The sequence below is a fragment of the Physeter macrocephalus genome, chromosome 14 (assembly GCF_002837175.3).
Source record: "Physeter macrocephalus isolate SW-GA chromosome 14, ASM283717v5, whole genome shotgun sequence".
Lineage (NCBI taxonomy): Eukaryota > Metazoa > Chordata > Mammalia > Artiodactyla > Physeteridae > Physeter > Physeter macrocephalus.
This window is the reverse complement of record NC_041227.1, coordinates 38,643,437-38,666,187: the sequence shown is the minus strand read 5'-3', so window position 1 is coordinate 38,666,187 and position 22,751 is coordinate 38,643,437. Positions and strand designations below refer to the sequence as shown.

The window sequence follows — 22,751 nt, the reverse complement described above, 5'->3', positions numbered from 1 at the left end:
TTCTTCTTAGGATGTTTGTATCTTAACTCATGTTCAGAGCAAAAACGTATCAGAAAGGAAAATACTCTATTTAATTTTTCAACAACTTTTTATTTTAGGGAGGATGCCTTAAATATGAAAAACGTACTATCTGCTAGGTTCTAAAGAAGATGGACAAATAGTGGGAGTATATGAAAAATACTTTCACTTCTTAAAACAAATACATATAAAACAATAACTTATTACCTCCAGGAAAAAGAACTGGTTACCTTTTTTTTTTTAACCTTTTGGCATTCCTGTTCCCTTCCCTTAAATAAATCAGTTATTTATTTGAACCTGCTTTCTGTTCATTTCTCAAATAAATATTCACTGCTGGGGTTACTAGCCTTCACAATTATAACATTATTGTAACTAGTCAAAAATGAAAATATGATTTTGCTTAAATTATTTTTAATACAGATGGCTTAAAAATAAAAAGAACCAGTGTCTTTCTATTGTAATCTTATAAATAGCCTTCTAACAGTCTTGTATTTTTTTATAAACTTGCTACCACTCCCCTGTTGTAGTAAACTTCAGAAAAGGTTGCGATTCCAAAGGGCTGCCTACCAACAGAATGGCATCCTGGCCTCGGCAGGCTGAGCGCCTCATTCTGGCTGCTCTCACTCCCTCTAGCGATGGCAAAGCTCATCTGTCTGATCACCCAGTTATCTCACTGAACGAGAGCTTGGCGAAGTCCTGCCCATCTATGACATCACCCCCTTCTTCAACCACTGCGAGGTGAAGCTTTAACTTCAGACTTGGAGGTGGGCTGTGCAGTAAACTGGAATGCTGTCCCTTGCTCGCTCCTCAGTGGAGGCGTGATCCGAACAGGACCAGCTCAGCCTGCAGCTGCCGTTGGCTTTGTGTGGACTGGACGCCGAGCTGGGCAGAGGGGGAGGGTTATTACTCCAATTCCCAGGCAGTGGAATTACAGCTAGAACGGCAGAACATATGGGATTGCTTTTTCTCGCCTTCCCGGTAAGTGTTTCCCTTGTTTTTCCTTATGATTGTCCCAGAAAGTTTGCTTGGTTTTACTCTCTAGAAAGAAATGACTTGGTATCATGAGGCATCCAAATACGAACATTTGCTCTGTCACCAGGACGAGCAATGTATGTGCGTGCAAGCCAGCAAGGAAAAATTGGACTGTTACGGCCAAATGCAAGAAGTTTCTTGAAACCTTTCTTTCATTAAAAAAAAAACTAATGATAAATGGCTATTTTCTGTCTCGTGTCATTGCTATTTGAAAAGAGCCTTATAGAAAACATTAAGTTGGAAAGTTAAATGTTAGATGTTAAAGAATACGAGGCAGATTTTTTCACAGAGAGGAAAGCGAAAGGTCTTGCTAACTTGGTGTGTACTGTACGTGTGGTATGATCACCAATTGCTGCTTTTACAACTGTGAAAGAAAATCAATAATCCCTTAGCCCATGAGTACGCAGTACATGAAAAGCATACATCTTGCTCACAGCTAGCCCAGCTACTCCTGGAGACTTATGTGCCTCTGGAAGGATTAACAGCTACACCTAGATTTTAAAGCTTGCACTGCTATCCTGCCAGAGCTGCTTCAAGCATTTCAGGCTTGCACATCTCAACTTGTGAATTCAGCTCAGAGGAGGGGGAGACTCTCTTACAAACCATATCCCTTCTCCAGAAGAACGCCAAAATCCATTGCTTGGGCAAATGTAGTATGTGACTAGCATAGTAATTGGAAAAGTCTACTCAGAAAAACTAACAAAGCTCAGCCTGGAAGTTAAGCCTGATGTATGCAGGGATTTCAGTGTGGCAAGGGGTAAAAAATGAGTAGAGCCCTCATCAAGTGGGATATGCAGAGTATCCATTCACTTGCAACTTATAATGGGAAAATCTTATATTGAAAGAAATATTTTTATACAACAAAGCTTTCCAAAAGTAGTTAAATGTATCTTCTCAAGAAAATTTTTTTTCAATGAATTAGATATGAAACAAAATGGTTGCATAGAGGTAAAAAGTACAACAGGCCTATATTTTCTCACCATCTGGGGGTTTGATTGTTATTTATTTATTGAGAATTTAAAATATTTTTTAAAAGCCTTGATATGTGCCAATCACGGAACCAAATTCTCCAATGGTTTTAACAATTAACTATTGTAAATTTTCTTAATAAATCTGTCTGCTCTAAAATGCACACATATGTTCCTTCGTTATAGCAGGAAACAACATGAATAAAGCCACTAGAAAAGTGCTTCAGCTGTAGCAATGCCTTTCATTTATCCCCGACCACGTAGGAATATCCTGACCAGCATAAACATAAAGAATGAATTTGTCTGTTTTCAGATAGGACCACTTATGCCTGCCCCAAAGTGACAGATGACAGATACCCATCTCTCTTGAAATGAGTAAAGAAAGAAATGAACCTTTTAAAAGTACTACAAAATATTAATATTACCGCTACTACCAATATTAATAATAATATGCCAGGTTTTAATCTATAAGAAGACTAAATCAGAGATATGCCACTTAGTTTGCAGATATATGTGTGTGTATACACAACACACACACACACACACATACACAAACACATACATATATTAGCCTGAAATAAAAAACAGTGTTACAAAAACATGATTGCATGTATCTAAGTAGGAAAAGCACATCTAATTTTTTTTTTAAATAGAGCACTGCCAAAAATATATCTAGTCCAAGGATCAGAAAAGATATTATTGAATGAATAAACATAATGAATTCATTAATATTGTGTATAATACTGTATAATACTATCAGTTATTAATTAGGCTGTATAATACTATCAGTTATTAATTGGGCTTTTCATCCCCCCCCCCATTTTAACTCAATTATGGTTAGGTTCAAAATACCCAATTAAACACTTCCTAAACATTAACGTTTGTGGAATATATAACTGGGCAGTAAGTAAAGTTTTTACAAAAAGAAGAAAAACAGTAAGAAAATTTGTCATAACTGAATGTGGCAGTAAAATAGAAGGTATGTTTCTTTTGCTTTCAAGTGTTAATTAAGGAGCCTCCAATTCCATCAAAACTTTTTCAGAGCTAAATGAAGCGGTGTGAAATAAATTTGGTTGAAATCTTGTGGCTGTCAGACTTTGTTAGCAAGCTATTAATTATCTTTACCCCAGTTTCTTCTCTAGACTATATTGCCCAATCAAATAGAAACTCCAATTACATTCAGCACCTCCTGCCTAGGGACACAAGACCCTAATGAACACTCTATGTCTCCAGATGAAAAATACAATTATCATCTTTAAACATGCAAGTGCACTGCAGAGAGATTTGTGTCTGCTTTTCTTGGCCACACACACTAGGGCTTCCTCCTCTTCCTGAATTATTTTGAACAACTTTAAACCCTACAAAAATCAGTAGCAGAGAACTTGCCTTGTATTAATGTTATATGAATGTTTCTTTATGCTTTCATTCTTGATATGCCAAATGTTCATACCAATATTAAATTAAATCTGGTCATTAGAAAAAAAAATTGGTTTAAAACTGCCATTTCAGTGGATCTTAACTTTTCCCCCTATTTTTAAGGTGGGTGGACTACATAACAAAGAATGTGTTTAATGCCAAGATCCAAGACTAACTTAAAATTTTTGATTAAACCCCCTTAAATATTCTTTTATTCAACCAGTTTATTTTAATAGTATTATAAATAATTGTTGACAGTCAAATGAAGACCACTATAAATGAAGTCAACGAGGGAAATAAGATTCAGTAAATTTTTCAAAGCCTGTAACTTCTTCCCTCCTTTTCTCCTCAGTCCCCCTTGCCTCCTACCCCCACCTTTTGCCCCAGAGGCCTTTACTGTTCTTCTCAACGGGAGGCTTTGTTGTAATTAAACCAGAGGAAAACTGGCTGGCAGCAGCCAACATCTGACTTAGGGCTTCTGAAAGCAGTGTTCTGGTAGAGTGTACCACCCCCCAGCGGGCAAAAACTCTACAGTAAACCTCTAAGCAGTATTAATTCTCCAAAGTGCATTTTTCTCTTCAGAGCATAAAAAGGGCCTTTTCTCGACTCTTTCTAACATTGCACCATTTCAAAAACTTATCACAAGTCAACAAACAAATTTCCATCAAAGAGATGGTTTGTAAATGTCTTCTGGAAAAAGCCTTCTGCCGCTTAAGAACCGAAATAGGAATATACATTTCAGAAAGCATTTTCCAGTTTCAGAAAGCAGATCAGCATCGCTAAATTTGGTAAAACATCACACTAAAAAACAGTCTGAAAGCCATGTTTATATTGCATAGGAGAGCAGGTTTCAGGACTTTGACTTGTCTGTTGACAAGAACACCAGAGAAAACAGATTTTAAGTAAAAAAGAACGAAATGTAATCTAAGCAGCAGCTAAAGTTGCATTTGTTTAACATATGCATAATCTCTTTTCCTAGCCCCCAAATCAAGTGTCAGGAATGTATAAAAAGCTCTCTCCAGGTATTAGTCTGCTTAAATGAGAGAAAGGAGAAATTACTCTCTCTTGATGAGACAATGACAGCTTTTGTTCTTTATTCTTTCACTTTTCACGTGCACAAGTTACCGTGGCAACTTTGAAAAGAAAACCCAGAGACCACATTTGGTTAAACACCATTTTTGAAGTGTGCCACTGGACTGTGGATTGATAAGTTCATGTGTTGATGATTTTCTTCCTCTTCATTTGGTTTAAATCAACAATACTCAACTCTGACATGAAAAAAACAAGGTGTTTTTTATGATTATGGATGTTATCATCCAGCCCAGTGCTTGGCACACAGTAGACCCAAATATTTGTTCTACTAGAGTATGGAAACGTGAATATTAGAAATTTAAAGCATATCAACCAAATTGTACTCACAACACTGAAAAAGGCATTTCAAGTTTGCAGTGGGAAAATGTTTGTGGTTTAACAAAGATAAGCATAGTTTTAATTGCAATTGCTTACAAGTCAATGCAAACTTAAAGCTTGTCCCCTGCCCCAAGCTCTCTACTGCTCACCTTTACCAACCTGTAAATTAATATCTTATTCATTCTTATAAGCCATGGTTTTCTAACTCATTTAGTCTGGCTTAATATCATAAAGGAAGCAGCCTTCACTATGATGAAAGATAACATCCCAGTTTGCCTTTTTTTTTAAGGATGCTCAGTTTAACTTTATAAGCCAAAACAAATGAAGCAGAATTAGATTCATTTATCACAAACCTATTGGGGAAAAGAACCAGTAACATAAATGGAGAAAGTAAAAATACTTTGCTTTGGAACTTTCATCCCCTATTTGCATAAATGAAACAAACCTTACAGGCCAGAAAATAGTCTGGATAAAACTACGTAAGAAAAGGCACACTTGCTTCTCTGCCTCTCAGCAAACCCTTCAGACTTCATGACTCTCAAGAGGAGAGTTAGAGGTCCTTCTGCTTGCCTGGCATTAAACAAAAGAATTGGAACTTTCCTGAAATCTGATGATCGTGGAAAATTTAACTACCAGACAGGCTGCTTAGAAAGCATTTTGCTGTCACTATCAACTAACCTGATGTACTCCAGTTTTTCAGTTTAACCATACACGTAGTTTATTTGAAATACCATTTGTCATTACAAAGACTTAGCATTCATAGGTTGATCATTTTGTTGAGCTTTCTAGCAGCAATTTAAACCTTCATGAGTAAATTACTTTCCTAATACTCCAAATTATGATTGTATAAATTCCAGTTTACCTAGAAATATTCACAGACTTGGAAAAATTTCAGTAAGCATACGTTTTCTTCAATCTCAAGGTTTTACTCAAAATAATAATGCAATTAACTTCGATTAAGAGTTCTACATGCCTTTCTACTTTTAGATTTAATATTTTTAAAAGTTTCCCAGAGAGTTAAGAGACCCTGATGTGAGGCAAAGCATTAAAAAGAAACGAAAATCTCAAAACTCTATACTTGATTTAAGATTTTTTTTAAATGAGCAATGATTTCAAATCAAAGTCAATTTAAACCAAGGGGAGCAAATAAAGGATTTAGGAAGTTAGCACTATCAACATATAATCTTAATCTAAGTGATCAAAACATGAGAAATACCTTGTCATCTCAAACATTCCCACCTCCAAAATATTGTAGTAGCAAAGAAGGAATCATATAAACATGTAGATTACCTCAAGTTCTTGACTTTATTTAAATACCAGTTTTCTATTCAGACACAACTTCTTCAATTATGTGAGTTTTCTAAAACTATCTCAAAATGATAGCATCTTTATCTATTTAAATTCTTTTAAGTATATCATGGAAATCAATTGGAGGCTTCTTGCAGACGTGATTACACTATAAATGCATTTTTTAAAATTCACAATTTTTATTTATAAAGATAAACTGAATAGGAAAATCCATATTAAAAATCTGATTTACCAGTGAGGCGATTATGTTTTTCTTCTTTTTGCTACAGTTCTACATGCTATATACTGAAGCAATGATACAATTTAAAAAAATTTTTAAACATTCCCTTAAATAACCAGGGCTCCATTTATGTTTTCCCCCAAGTTACCCCATTAACAATATTTTTCTAAAAGATCGATTCCTTTTTGTTCAGAAGTAATGGCCTCTTTCAAGCCTATGCAGACATAAAGGCTCTGAAGTCAATGTTGTGGAAACCAGGCCACAGTGTCCATGCCAGTGGGGATCATTTTTCTTTTCATCAGTCACATTCAACTACAATGTCTTTATGTGCGTGAATATGTAGAGCCAGCTCAGAAAGAGGGAAGTCTAAGGATGGGGGCAGGATCACCTATTTTAGATGGAGAGACCATTACAGCCTCTAAAAATATGCAAAATAAAACAAAACTCTTTAGCACTATAGTTTTTAAATATAAAAGGTCAGGAGAAGATATAAAATATAAGATATAAAACACAATCAAGCATGCGTTGAACAGTTTGAGCTTAAGTAAAGGGAGTAAGAACTTGTGAAGGAAGCGTCATTTTTCAGAGTATCCTTCTCTCCAGAGAAACATGCTTTATATTTTTGCCTTTTTTTTTTAATGCAGTCTGGGGAGAAAAGAATGGCATTTTCCAAGAATTTAATGAGATTTCAGGCTTTCTGTTAATCCCACATTATTACCACTATTGTATTAATGGCTATGTAGTTTGCATATCAAATAGAGCAGAGGAAGCAGTTTCACAAATGTAAAACAGAAAAATAAACAAATTAGTCTTCCTTCTTTTCACACCAATCTAGAATATTTTTTCTTTCTCTGGGTTAAAAATGTGAAAATCAGTACATATTCTTGGAGCTTGAATTGGTGAAATACTTACAGCTCGGCTACAAGCTTTAGCTCTGGTTATCATTATGATCATCACCTTGCACATACTCTAGACCGACCAACAATTTTAAAATTCCCATTCGTCAGATTAAATCTTTTCAACTTTAGAGTATGTCCTGGTGTATGAGAAATGGCCAGCTATTGGCAACATTTTAAGCAGGTTCTCACCTGTGATTTTTCTAACCGTTTTGATTAGTTTTTAATGCAGTTCAACAAAAGTAACTTTTTTAAATTGCTTTAAATGTTTTCTTATATTTACCAAATTACTTTATATGTTGAATAATTTTCAAGCTTAGAAAACATTTACAAAAGATACTTTTTAAAGTAACATTGTAATTATAATTTCACAGCTTGCTTTTCCATTTTTACATACCAAGAAAGTAACAGTTTTCAAGAAAATACTCCACTGAAATTCAACAATAATGAGCAAAACCCTAAAGGCATCACTGTAAAACCTCACATTAAACAATAAATCACTTAAACTTTCCTTTGTGGGCACTTTGCAATATTCACTAGAGACTACTTTATCCATCTGCTAACTGCTATTTTTATTTCAAGTTGCCTAAATAATAAATTAAATGTATCTGTAATTTTTTTTCAGTTTCCTTCTGTTAATGCAGTCTATTAGTGTTGATATCTGGTGACAAACTAAAAGAAATCGAACTTTCAAAGAGAACCAGAAACACAAATTTTGGCCTTATTTAACATTCACTTTCAGTACTGTTTGAATTCTGGAACAGATGCTATCCTTGTTGGATGCTACGTAATTACTGGGGGAGAAGCAAATTGCTTCTACTTTCAGGGTCAAATATTTCCATGATACCTTAATGAACCCTACTTGTATAGAAAGCCCCTGAGTGGGTGACCTTGCGTAACAGATACTGATCCTACCCACCTCCCCTGTCCACCCCAAAAAATCGTCATGCATATTAATGAACAAAGCAGTCATCATTAAAATCATGAGTCTCTTTGGTAAAGGCTTAAGCCCTTTCAGAAGTGAAAAAGACAGTCATTGGAAATTGGCATGTCCCTGTTTGAACCTAGAGAGAAATGCCTTGTCAGCTTTTGATATGCTTTCCTAACAGTCATTACAAGGAGACATTGAAATAGCTTCCTTTCTGTCCCAAATACAGTTTCTCAAGTTCAGTTTGCTGAAAATTGTATTCTCCTGAAAAAAATACTATGACTTGAACTTCTGTGCTGCCTGTTGGCCAACAATACCTGAGTAACTAGAGTTTCAAGATCATCAACTAGCCCTTAAAAACACCTCTAAGGAGGAAGGTCATAGTGTCCACATTCTGCAACTGGGAAAATTGAGGCCTGAAGGAAGAATTAAACAGGGCACTGAGCAAATCAAAAGAAACGCTTCTAAAGCAAACCCTTTTCAACTCTTTAAATTGTAGATTGTATGACTTTGTAAAACTATGTTCAGAAATGTCTAAAACGTTACCATGGCATTTCTGTCAAAAATCCTTGTTGTGTCTTTGTTCACCTCTTTGACGTGTACTTGTTTTCTTCTTTTTAAACATTTTATCATTTTATATCTAAGATTTAAAAGTGATCTTTTAAAGATTGGCCTGACCTGAATTCAAAATCCATGGAAGGGGCTTACTGCCTCTTGAATGAAGCTTTGCTTCTGATTTGTTGAACAATCAGTTAACAATTGAAATTATCTATTTGGTGACAATCTCAACTTTGGCTTCCACTTTATTTATATAAACGGGAAGTAAGAGACAAAGAGCTCATCTTATCCCTTTGCAACAACTACTGTGACGAAAGATGTATTGCTTAAAGAAAGAAGTGAAGTTAAATTTCTAGGAAATTTCTCTAGTGTGTTAACGTTCATTGTTAATAGTTCATTAAAACATTTTACTTTCACAGGAGATGCTCAGACCCAGTCTATTTCAAGGAACAGAAACATAAAGGAAATCTAGTATGCTTCCTTTTTTTTTCATGAAGAATATTTGAATTAAGTTTTTTTTACCTCTTGAAAGAATACCTGTTCTTTCATAACCTGTGACTGAACCAGCTATTCTGAGAAAGCAGCAAGAAGCAAAAGCTGGAAATAGCTATTTCACAGCAGGTAATCACACCTCAGGATGTAGCTACTGTACAAAGTTTATACTTGGATAATACTGGATGGGAATAAAGGTGGGGGGTAACTGCCTGAAAAACCTATTACTATACAGGTCTTAGCATCATGAATGGCTTTCTTCATGAGGATCTGAAGTTACTATCTCTGACCACATTGCACAGAAGAGCCAATAAGAATTTCAAAGAGAGCAGTTTCCACTAAGGGAATTAAGCTACACAAAAGGAACCTTCACACAGAAACTCTATAAGAAAGAAAAAAAAAATACATAGGAAACCATGTGTTCTACATAGTAACAGGAAACTGAATTGTTTCTGGTCCCCACTTTAATAAGCTTGCCCACCATGCTGAACCGCAGCTGGAATGTTCATTGACAACAGCAAGCCTGATCTGGAGGTGTGTGCGGCATAGGATTACTTGAATAAACAGTGAAGAATATTTCCAAGGACTAAACAAGAGTTTATAAGTCCCAGCCCCTCACCAGGAAAATAATATATGCGCATTGGATTTTCACTCACGCAAAATTTACCCACATCGTTCAATAAGGTAGGAAAAATATTCAAGTCTTTTATTTTTATGCCTGAAATTATAAAGGCTAATTAATACCTAAAGGTGCAGAAGAAATTATATTACACAATAGATCAGTACAAATCTATAATTCTCCAGCCATGGAGAATGTTGAATAATATTTTAGATTAGAACTTGAAAAACGATAAATGCATTGTGAAAACATGTTATGAGATAGAATGTAATGAAAAATGTTCATAAAGCCATTAAACCATGTATTACAAAACATACAATAAAATGGGAGAAAGAAAGAGCTAGTTTAACATGAAATGGAGTTTTCCACTTAGATTAGCTAGATGTATTAGCTGTATGCCTTTCCTTCCCTAAAGTAAATGAAAAAGATTCCTTCTGATTTTCTTGCTAGAAATACCTATCTCACATGTTTAATATTAATAATCAAAGAAAAATAACATCAATAATCAAAGCAAACAGTTGGTTTTACTGGGATTCAGGATCTCAAGAGATTTGTAACTATTCCTGAATAGTAAGAGAATAGATTTTTTTGACTACACATTTCTACAGTTGTACAGTCTACCTAATAGAAAGCAGATATAAAATTTTCATTCTTAAGAACAGTAACATTATTATCTCTAAATATAACAAATCATATTCATATGTGTCAATTCATTATGAATATTAAGAAAAAATTAGAAATCTGACTAGGTTGGTCAGTGACTGGCTACGAAACTGATACAAAGTATTATGAAAATGCTTTAGAATATTCAATAAAATTAATTATATTTAACATTTCAAAGTCAGAAAGATTTGGGACATAATACTTCTTAATACCAGAAACATTTAAGATTATGTGATTGTGTTCATTGTTAGCTAGCAATAAAACCTAAGCATGCAAAAAAAGAAAATTAACTAGTAACAGTGATTATAGATGTTGCAGTTTCCACAGCTATTTTGAATACCATTTTAAATATGCTGGCCTAATGGTTTTCTGTCTTTTTTTTTTTTTTAACTCACTCCATTTTAGGGCTCTGAAACTACCGTGTGTAAAGACCTCAACACTGCTGACCATGATCAGCCTAGCCTGGAGCATCTTCCTCATCGGGGCTAAAATTGGGCTGTTCCTCCAGGTGGCACCACTACCAGTTATGGCTAAATCCTGTCCATCTGTGTGCCGCTGTGATGCCGGTTTCATTTACTGTAATGATCGCTTTCTGACATCCATTCCAACAGGAATACCAGAGGATGCTACAACTCTCTACCTTCAGAACAACCAAATAAATAATGCTGGGATTCCTTCAGATTTGAAAAACTTGCTGAAAGTAGAAAGAATATACCTATATCACAACAGTTTAGATGAATTTCCTACCAACCTACCAAAGTATGTAAAAGAGTTACATCTGCAAGAAAATAATATAAGGACTATCACTTATGATTCACTTTCAAAAATCCCCTATCTGGAAGAATTACATTTAGATGATAACTCTGTCTCAGCTGTTAGCATTGAAGAGGGGGCATTCCGAGACAGTAACTATCTCCGGCTGCTTTTCCTGTCCCGTAATCATCTTAGCACAATCCCCTGGGGTTTGCCCAGGACTATAGAAGAACTCCGCTTGGATGATAATCGCATATCCACCATCTCATCACCATCTCTTCAAGGTCTCACTAGCCTAAAACGCCTGGTTTTGGATGGAAACCTGCTGAACAACCACGGTTTAGGTGATAAAGTTTTCTTCAACCTAGTCAACTTAACAGAACTGTCACTGGTACGGAATTCCCTGACTGCTGCACCAGTAAATCTTCCAGGCACAAACCTGAGGAAGCTTTATCTTCAAGATAACCATATCAATCGGGTGCCCCCAAATGCTTTTTCTTATCTAAGGCAGCTGTATCGACTTGATATGTCCAATAACAACCTAAGTAATTTACCTCAGGGTATCTTTGATGATTTGGACAACATAACCCAATTGATTCTTCGCAACAATCCGTGGTATTGTGGGTGCAAGATGAAATGGGTGCGTGACTGGTTACAATCACTACCTGTGAAGGTCAATGTGCGTGGACTCATGTGCCAAGCCCCTGAAAAGGTTCGGGGAATGGCTATCAAGGACCTCAATGTGGAACTGTTTGATTGTAAGGACAGCGCAGTTGTAAGCACCATTCAGACAACCACTGCAACACCCAACACAGTGCATCCTGCTCAAGGACAGTGGCCACCTCCAGTGACCAAACAACCAGACATGAAGAACCCCAAACTCACTAAGGATCAGCGAACCACGGGGAATCCAGCAAGAAAAACAATTATCATTACTGTGAAAGCTGTCACCTCTGACACAATTCATATCTCTTGGAAACTTGTCCTACCTATGACTGCTTTAAGACTCAGCTGGCTCAAACTGGGTCACAGCCCAGCGTTTGGATCTATAACGGAAACAATTGTAACAGGAGAACGCAGTGAATACTTGGTCACAGCCCTGGAGCCTGATTCGCCCTATCGAGTCTGCATGGTTCCCATGGAAACCAGTAACCTCTACCTATTTGATGAAACTCCTGTTTGTATTGAGACTGAAACCGCACCCCTTCGAATGTACAACCCTACAACCACCCTTAATCGAGAGCAAGAGAAAGAACCTTACAAAAACCCCAATTTACCATTGGCTGCCATCATTGGTGGGGCTGTGGCCCTGGTGACCATCGCCCTTCTCGCTTTAGTGTGCTGGTATGTTCATAGGAATGGATCACTCTTCTCAAGGAACTGTGCATACAGCAAAGGGAAGAGAAGAAAGGATGACTATGCGGAAGCTGGCACCAAGAAGGACAACTCCATCCTGGAAATCAGGGAGACTTCTTTTCAGATGTTACCGATAAGCAATGAACCCATCTCAAAGGAGGAATTTGTAATACACACCATATTTCCTCCTAACGGAATGAATCTGTACAAAAACAATCACAGTGAAAGTAGTAGTAACCGAAGCTACAGAGACAGTGGTATTCCAGACTCAGATCACTCACACTCATGATGCTGGAGGACTCGCAGCATACTGTGTTTCGGTTTTTTTAAACCTAAGGGAGGTGATGGTAGGAACCCTATTCTACTGTAAAACACTGGAAAAAGAGACAGAGAAAAGCAATGTACTGTACATTTGCCATATAATTTATATTTAAGAACTTTTTATTAAAAGTTTCAAATTTCAGGTTACTGCTGCGATTGATGTAGTGGAGAAGCCTGAACACAATTCTATATTTTAGTACTTTTTAGTAATTTGTACTGTATTTTCCTTGCAAATATTGAAGTTATAAATCATTTACTTTGTGTTCTACTGAGTAAGATGACTTGTTGACTGTGAAAGTGAATTTTCTTGCTGTGTTGAACAATCAGAACTGCGTTCACATGAGATCCTTGTAGTATAAGCACAGGCCATTTTTCACTTTGGTATTAATAAAATGTAAAAAAAAAAACTGGCTGAAAGAGAAAAATTAAATTTCAAAAGGTAGTTATGAAATAATGTTCCAATTATTAAATCTGTATTCCAGTGGTATTCAATAATCAAAATATGTGAAGTAATGGGCAATATCAGACTTGCTGCATAACTCCATTTTTACCCTAAGCAAATCAGATATCCTTAAGAAAGTAAACATATCTTCTGAACTGAATCCATCAGCTGGCATAAAATGAGTGTGAAGTCTGCTGTTGTTAATGCCATTGTTAACAAAGCTTTGAGAATAAAGGACTTCACAAAAACAGTAATGTAAGCGTGCTTCCAGTTTAGGGGGAAATCTGTACTTAGGAAAACATGAAAACTTAGACTCGCATAGCGTAATGAACACAAATCTCAGAATTGCATTCTGGTTTTGCCTATACCATCCTGATTTTTGAAAAGTCAACTCTAAAGACACAATTGTTCATGTTGATGATGTTTTTATCATAAAGGATGTCAAAAAAAACCTTACACACATTAAAAAGGTAGCATAACCATAAGCAATTCCCCTCAGCAATGAAGAGAAAGTAGTACTTCAAATGAGAATTTAAAAGAAAAATAAATACTAGAAATTAAACTTAGATCTGGTTTATGTGAAACATTTTAACACTGTACATAAACGTTCAATTTACGTTCACAATGATCAAGAATACTGCCCATTACTGTCACAGTTTTCCAGATATTACATAATTAACTTGTAATGTAACATTTCTTTCCAGCTTCCTACTGAATTGTGAGCTATTACTTGTTTAAAAACCTCATCACTTTTCTGTTGCCATGATTTTTTTTCCCAACAAAAAACCAAAGTGCATTGTATGCCCTTTGGCCAGTCTTGTATGTGCCTTGATCCAACGCTACATGTATTCAGCTTTTAAAACACGACAAATTTTTCATACTTCCTTAAATATGAAAAATTGTGGTCTTATTGCTGAATAAAACAAAAAAAAGGACAAAATAATCGTGCTTGCTTTTTCGGGATTATGTTACTATCACTAAAGTAGCAAACTGCCCAGCACATTAGTCCTAAGTACCCCCGTGTATTTTTCTAGGCATAAAAATAAATGTTGGCTACAAATAAAAAAATAGCAATATCTTGAGCTTGTGTATCATTTTACTTAAGGGTTCAGTGTTTCATGCATAAACAAATATCCTAACAGTCTTTTGGAATACACTTACAGAAAACTTCAGAAGTGGTTTTGTGACCTTTCAGTCTTTGTACACTGCTGTTGTTGTCCTGGCTGATACTTTAAGGTGGTTTTTGAAAAATTAATATTTTTTAAAATAGCTTTTTGGTAGTATGAGTTGGCATCAGAGGATCTGATATCTCAGATTCACCACTTACTAGGTATGTGAAAACAAACCATTTACTCTCCTTAGCTTAGTTTCCTTATCTATACAATGGGGCTATTAATACCACCCACCTCACAGGGTTGTTGTGAGGATTAAATGAGACAATGTGCTTGGAAACTGTACAATGTTCAACAAAATACAAGTTACTACTATTATGGTCAAGCAAAGTGAGCCATGTGTTCCCAGTGGTTTGTTACATATCGCTGCTTCTACTACTCTGCTAACATATATCTCCAACTGCCTATGAAACCTAATTTATTCATTTGCCATCTTCAAATGTTTCTCAATACTTTCTCTTTTGACTTCCTGTTAAGGATAGTTGTTTTCTAGGGATAACTTAGCAAAGAAAATGTGATTAACGTTGGATACAGGGAACATTTTCTGAAGGAAGTTTGATTTTGCTTCCAAAGGTTTTGAGTAGTTTAGCTACAAGCTCTGCCAGAAGTCAGGGAAAGGGCTGGATGGCTCCATAAAGTCCCTATAAACCTGTGAGTTTATAAAAAGTCAAAAGCCAAGACTATTTTCCAGTTAGTATACCTTTCATGAGCACAGAAAATTTTATGTGTTCTAATACATGCATTTTAATTATTTTACCTGGGATAAATCAGAAATACGTTTTACACTAGCAAATAGAGAAAGCACTGAGAGGGTAAAAGTTTATTCTTTTACCTAGGCTTGCTATGAAATCCAAATACTTTGCTGAAATATATATATACTTTCAATAAATGACAAAACACAAATCTCCACCTTAAAGGACACTAAATTAATTATAGACACATATACATCTATCCCAAGCTAAATGTTCACAATTTTTACTGATCAGGTACTAACAAAGAAAAATGTAGGAAAAAAAAAATTCAATCCTGAATATCCAGCTTATACATTTAACAAGAATACAATGGGGAAGCTACAAAAAAATTGAGGGAAAAATCACTCCCCTGCTGAATGTTTGACAAAAATCAAAAATTGTTTTTGGATGCAGGCACTTGTAACTGCATTAAATCACTGCACTTACACTCTCGTTCCCTATTAAAAACAACACTGTGTTCTTTCAGTGAGGCCTATTTATTAAAAGTATTCCCCATGCCAAAGGAACTAGTAAAAAACTCTGCTTTACTAACCACATTTTCTGAGTAAAGCACATTTTATAGGTACATGCCAACATGACAGTTTTCATGAGGAGTCCAAAGAGACCCACGTGCTTAATTTAAAGCACCTGAAGTGTGGGTGTTAAAAAGGAACCAATCCACCACTGAATTCACTTAAAGATTAGCTCATCTGCCCCTGAAAACAGTAGTGGCATTTACAATTCTAATTCCTTTCTCCTACTTAGCATGATTAGCAAATCTTAATTTAGCATAGTGTTGGAATTAAAACTACTGTACTTTATGCTTTTGGACTATTGATTAAATTAGCAAAAAAGTAACTCATGGTATCAATCACTTTCTTAAGAACTTCAAAGTTCTTTACAAAAAAATCTCAACAGCCAATGACCTTTACTGAGTGGCTTCTATATTATAAAATAGTAGGAGCTTTGCCTTCAAGAAGTGTGCTGTGTAGAGGTTGTAAGGCATTAAACAAATAATCTAGTGAAAGTTATACTGTGACCGCAGTATAGACAAAATAATTACATCTATCTGGATGGATCAAGGAAGACCTCATGAAGGAGGTAAAACAAAACTAGGGCTGGTATTGAAAGATAGGAAGGTATTTAAGGAGAAAGCAAGAAAAACAGATACTGGCCATGGAGAGAAAATGGTGAACAAAGTCATGGAGGTTGGAAAACAGTCGCAGTGCTTCTTGATGCTGGCTTTGGTCAGAATCACCTGGGGAGGCTCTTTATTAATTTAACCAGGCCGCAAACCAGACCTACTAAATTTAGATCTCCCAGGTTAAGTTTGAGTATTTATATACTTTTAATACCAAAGGTGTTTCTGCTGAGGTTGAGTACCACTGATTTAGGAGGTGTTTGTGGAAAGGCCAATAGTCCAGCTGAAACACAGGGCCCATGAAGGAGTAAAGCTGGACACATTTTTTTTATGTCAGGCTTTGTTATATTGTGTTAAGTGTGTTAAATTCCAAGCTGAGAAGTCTTCATGATATTCTTTGGCAATGGTTGTTAAGCAGGTGCATAAATAATCAATACTTTAGGGACATTTTGTAGAAATAAAGAATACAGCATGAGGGATAAAGAAGGAGAAACTGGGAGTAAGAAGACAAGTTAGACGTCTATGCAGTATTCCAGGCAAGAGGAAATAAGAGCCTGAACAGTGAAATAGGGTTTCTAAAAAAGGTGTAATTAAAAAGATACAGAAAAGGTAGAATTTCTAGGAATTGGAAACTGAAGAAAGAATAAAAATTGAAGATAATTCTCAGCCTGAGTAAGTAAAATGTTGGTGAGGCAATTAATAATGATGGAAAATACTGGAAAAGCAAATGTCAGAGTATTTTGTACATAATGAGTTTGAATAGGTGACCATATGCACAGTACAGGTTTACACTGGCTGATTATTAGTAGTTCCTTATATTGCCTTCCATAGTGACCCAATTTAGATGATAAATTATAATCACCGTAGATTTAAAGTACTTTTATGTTACCCCTCTGGATATGTCTACCAGGAAGTTGGAAATGAGGGTGTGAGGACAGATCTTCAGCATCAAGGAAGGGAATCCATATCTAACAGCTTATTATTAAAGTTGAGAGGATGGATGAGATCACCAACAGAACGCGAGCAGAGAGAGAAAAGAGACAAAGGAACACCTACGCTTTGTAGGGACAGAAGAGGGAAGAGGAATACAAAAACAAACAAACAAAAAAAACCAGAGTCACAAAGGGGAAAGATCATTTTGAGAAGAAAATATAATGAAATCAAGGAACTAGAAACATTTTTAAAAGGAGGATGTCAAAAAGGGAGTCAGAAATATAGACTTGGAAGAGGAAACTGAATATGAAAAAAGAGGAGACCATCAGGGATTTTGAAGCAGTGTCAGCAGAGTAAGGAGGCAAAAAGCCTGTGTGACGTTGGCAGGATAATGAGAGATAAAGAAAACAGAAACAATGATTAAGTCTACTCTTTAAGAAGTTTGGAGGTGAAGGCTCTTGCTTGGTCGGTCATGTCGAGGATCAAGAGAAATAAAAAAGAAGTGAATGCCAGGAAGGATATTTACTGACTTCAGGAATGAGATAGAGTTAGGAATCTACAATGAGGACAGGGAACATATTTAACAGAAGTGAAGAAAATTGAGATGCACAAGAGGTGTGGTCCAAGTCATGGCTGTGACTCTAAGATGACTGAAGTTAAAGGCTGTGACTGAGAAACTGCAGTTTTGGAAGAGTCACCAGTGAGGAGGACACAATCACTCCGAGAGATGGAAAGGATTGGTATGCAGGTAAGACTTATAAGACAAGCTCTAAGGAAGATGGGGAAATGTCCCAGAGATGAAGAAGAGGGAGAAGATGATGGAATTAGACGATGTTGATGTAAAATAAGAATTTCAAAAGAAATGACTTTGAATAGTGGTAAAAAACCAAAGTCAAGAAGAGGTCTTTCAGGGGAAGGGAAAATTTTTTTGAAACTCTCTACCTCTATTACACACCCCTCCCCTTCCCTAGTTGCATCAAATAGTGACAGTAAGAGATGCAACAGGTAACAGGGAAGGTGTCATCCTCAGGGAACAGACGTCAATTAATTCAAGGTGGTGGAAAGAATGCTAAGAGAAATGTGAGTAGCATGGGAAGCTGGAACCCAAAAGTAAAGGATTGAATGGGCTCAGTGGAAGCAGTTAGGATATGGGCCAGAGAGGAGGTCAAAACCTCAGATGGAAAGAGACACAAAGAAGAAAAGGAGAGCAGAGGAGGGCACTGCACCTAGGATTCTACCAGATGATCACAGTTTAAAAGGATGTTGGTCATGAGAGGTCAGTGGAAACCTCTGTTCTAAATAGTATAGACATCCTGAACGGATGAAAGAAAAAGAACTAGAATAACCAAATTAACATTTCTCTGTTCTTTGAACATCAAAACAGATTTAAATCTAACTTTATCTCAAAGTATTTCTGAAGAAGTATTTCTACCCACCCGTGCAAATTTTTACCAGGCTTTCCCACAAGTATCATAGAAGTCCAGGGGTAAGCAAATCACATTCTAGACCCCTCCCACTTCCTACCCACCATCTCATTTTTATACTATATGGGTGAAATGAGATTTAAAATAAATTTTAGGGCTATCTTGAAAGTTTTTTTTTTTCTTTTTAAAGAGGCTTCAAAAGGAAGTATGCAGCCACAGGGGTGTGGAAGTTGGGGATAATGGGGTTTTACAGACTGATTGTGTACACACACAAAAGCAGTGCTCCTTTTTCAATGCCAGCGGGTTGGGGGGGTGGGGAGGGCAGTCTAGGAAATTACTACTCAAAGTAATTACCCTTTTGAATGTACATCATGGCTCTGATAATTGTGGCATTACAAAGCTGAGGCTAGTTTATATCAATGTTCCATTAAAAAGCATGGAATCACTGCTGGAATTCCAAATTTTAATTTCCTAGATGTGAAGACCAATGCTAATAATAATAAAACAGTAAAGACAAGGTGAAACAAAAGTCTAACAAACCTATCTTTTAAAAATATGTTCTACAAACATTAGCAATGTCTCACACACACAGTGGGCTTAACAAATGTCTGGTGATCACGCCACTGCTGCAGACACTACCATTTGTTGAGGACTGGTCAAGCACAATGCTGTTTTATATATTCAATCTTGTTTAATTCATACAGTAACTTTACAGGTAGGAATTATTATTTGTATTTTTCAGATGAGCATATTAATACTTTGAAAGTTTATGGAGTTAGATATTTTATTCATTCAACATTAACAATGATTTATTGTGCTTGGGTCTGAGTATATAGCACTGAACCATAAAGACATGGAGATTACAGTTGGAGGAGGCAGACATTCAGATATTAAACGAAAACCAAATGAACATAAAGTGAAAAATCATGACAGATGCCATGTAACAGAAAAACATGGTGCATGAGTGAGTATATCATGAAAACCTATTTAGACTGGGTGGTAAGAGAAGCCTAAGACCTAAGGGGTAAAGAGTCAGCCACGCGAAGAATGAGGTAGAGTGTTCTGAGAAGTTTAGTGAGCTTAGGGATTGAAAAAAATGTCAGGGGGCTCAAGCTCAGTGAGCAAGACAGAGGTGAGATCAGCGAAGCAGGCCTGGATCAGTTCCGACAGGGTCTGGTAGGCCAAGGCCAAGGTAAAAAGTCTGGACTTCACTCTAGTATAAGAGAAGGCCATTGGAGGATTGTTAACACGGGTTTGGGGAGAAGGAAGAATGATGTGTGGGGATCAGACTATCAGAATTCAATTGTAATAAAGTCACTAGCCACTGTGTGGAGAATGAGTAACATGGAACAGGATGGTGGTAGTAAGAGGAGAGAGAGGAAAGATGCCAGGTATATTCTGGAGCTATAACAGAATCTTTCTTAAAGTTATATAGTTAGCAAGTGGTAGAACAAGGATTCTGTCTTCTCCTGAAGCTTGAGCTCTTAAACACTCTCTTTAAATAGTGAGCAGAAATATTTCTTCAATAACTTTAAAAAGGAGTTTCAAGTCCATAAAAAAAATTATTTCATTTTACTGGTATAACAACTAGAAGACATTTTTAGGATTAAATCTCAAAACGTTTCAATGGTGCAAATGTGAATTTTTCTCCCAAGGCTTACAGGCCTCTGCCCCATGATGTTGAATGATGACGTTTGGTGGTTACTAGTTAATGGCTGGAAACTATCCTGAGAATAACACTTGTCTTTCTTGCAGCTTTCAATAAATTTAAACTTGGAGTTGGCAGACAAATCTTTATGTTTGAGTCACTACAACACCTTCTCATGATCCCTTTGTGTCTTCTAAAACCCAGAATGGAAGTTCCAGATCACTGAAGTTTTTCACCAGGCTTGGTGCTGCATTTGAGACATATAACCCATGAGTACTACTACCTAGTCTACAAAGGTAAAGAAAAGCCAAGATCATTTAATGGTTTTCAAATAATTATTTAATTATTTTTAAAAAATAATCTTTGAACTATCAAAATGCCGTATTCAGAGTATACTTACCAGACTTCTATAAATAGAGACAGGTATTAGAGATCTACATTTAATTCCATAATTTTAGCCAATATGGCATAGAATCTTAGAGCTAGCTAGAAAAGCTTTCATAAATTTTAGAGATGTGTGCTAACAATTAAATAGAAAAACCAATCCCTTCATTGTTTTGAAACAACAAAAAATTTGAAAAAAAAGTTTGTAGTTGAACTATAACCTATTTATAGTTTTTAAAAAGTCCATAATGGAAAAACATGTCTACGAATCAAAATATGCTTCTAACTACTGAGGAATGCATGGCTCACAGCATTCAACATATAGGAGCTAATGCTACCTTTACTGTTGTTATTATTATCTAATATACTAAATATTTTACTTATGTGTTATTATCCATATCCTCCATTAAAATGTAAACTCCATGAAGGCAAGGAATTTTTTGTCTCCTGTTGCTTCACTGTTAAATTACCCCAACCTATAGAACAATGCCTGGCACCTAACAGACACTCAAAAATATAGTTGTTCAATGAAGGAATAAAAGAATGAACAAGCTTCAAAGGGTTGTATCACTATCATCTGAGACGATCTTTGTAAAAGCTCTTTGCAAACTATAAACCATTCTACAAACATAGAATATTATCACCAACTTCATGATAAAACTACATTTACTAAGTATTCCACAGCCATTATCTCCATTGCTTCCCAATTCATAAAAGAAATTGAAATTCAAACAGATTCTGCAACTCACCCACTATCACACAATATAAATTGGCAGAATCAGAACTCTAAAAAACAACTTAATTCCAAATGTAGCCACAAGGATCTTTACTCCACATCTCCTGTCTTTTCTACACGTCGCTCTCTTCATTGGGACATGCTGACTCCAATGTGTAAAACTAAGTATACTAGAACACTCTATGTACAGGGCTTCCCTGGTGGCGCCTGCCAATGCAGGGGACACGGGTTCGAGCCCTGGTCCGGGAAGATCCAACATGCCACAGAGCAACTAAGCCCGTGCCCCACAGCTACTGAGCCTGTGCTCTAGAGCCCACGAGCCACAACTACTGAAGCCCACGCGCGTGCCTAGAGCCCATGCTCCACAACAAGAGAAGCCACCACAATGAGAGGCCCACATGCCACAACAAAGAGTAGCCCCCGCTAGCCACAACTAGAGAAGGCCTGCACACAGCAACGAAGACCCAACAGAGCCAAAAATAAATATAAATAAAATAAATAAATTTATTTTTAAAATTCTATGTAAAATTGATATTTGAGATGATGATAAAGAACACTGTCTTTGAATTAGATAAGTCTGGGTTTGCATCCAGTTTCTACCACTTACTTGGGGTATGGCCTTGGGAGTTTAGCCAACCTTTCTAAGCCTCAGTTTCACCTTCTGTAAAATAGGATAAAAATAGTGCCTTTCTAGTTGTAAGGAATAAATTATATATTTCAAGTTGAGCATTCAACTTATACCTGGCTCTTAGCAAATAACCAGTAAATTTTATTTTCACCTTTGATGATGAAGAAACATTTGCCTAGTATCTAATATTAGAACTGATATTTGAACAGAGGGTGACAAAAAGTGGAAAGTGTGGAAGCAAGATCAACAGACTTTCTCTGCCATTTCTATTTTCCCTCTAAACCTGTACTGATTTTATAGAAGCTAATTCTAACAAAGGCATACTTTTTCTCCCCATCACAGGACTGGGCTCATTATATTACTCTGCAACCCTTGGTAAAAGTTCAAGAATGTTTATTTAGATCTTCTGCCCATTTTTTGATTGGGTTGTTTGATTTCTTGATATGAGCTGTTTGTATATTTTGGCCTGCTAAAAAGTAGGAGTAACAAATTTTTTTTTTTTTTTTTTTTTTTTTTTGCGGTATGCGGGCCTCTCACTGTTGTGGCCTCTCCCG

General features: G+C 36.2%; 2 protein-coding genes across 6 annotated transcripts in view; one reads left to right on the top strand and one right to left on the bottom strand.

Moving 5' to 3' along the window:
• MACROD2 (mono-ADP ribosylhydrolase 2) overlaps nucleotides 1–22,751 on the bottom strand; it is a 2,044,226-nt gene that overhangs the window by 1,707,211 nt on the left and 314,264 nt on the right. The gene's annotated exons all lie outside the window — the stretch shown is intronic.
• Nucleotides 785–14,631, top strand: FLRT3 (fibronectin leucine rich transmembrane protein 3). 3 transcript variants are annotated; one of them, XM_007126793.4, is made up of 4 exons: nucleotides 785–996; nucleotides 9,174–9,375; nucleotides 9,719–9,930; nucleotides 10,934–14,631. In XM_007126793.4, the coding sequence occupies exon 4, from the start codon at nucleotides 10,977–10,979 to the stop codon at nucleotides 12,924–12,926; it is 1,950 nt and encodes a 649-aa protein (XP_007126855.1). In that variant the 5' UTR covers nucleotides 785–996; nucleotides 9,174–9,375; nucleotides 9,719–9,930; nucleotides 10,934–10,976; the 3' UTR covers nucleotides 12,927–14,631. The 3 variants fall into 3 exon arrangements, with proteins under 3 accessions (XP_007126855.1, XP_007126854.1, XP_007126856.1); XM_007126792.4 differs by lacking the exon at nucleotides 9,719–9,930; XM_007126794.4 differs by lacking the exons at nucleotides 9,174–9,375; nucleotides 9,719–9,930.

Excerpts from the sequence above, each read along its gene's own strand:
- FLRT3 (XM_007126794.4), top strand. The coding sequence starts at position 10,977 with ATGATCAGCCTAGCCTGGAGCATCTTCCTCATCGGGGCTAAAATTGGG.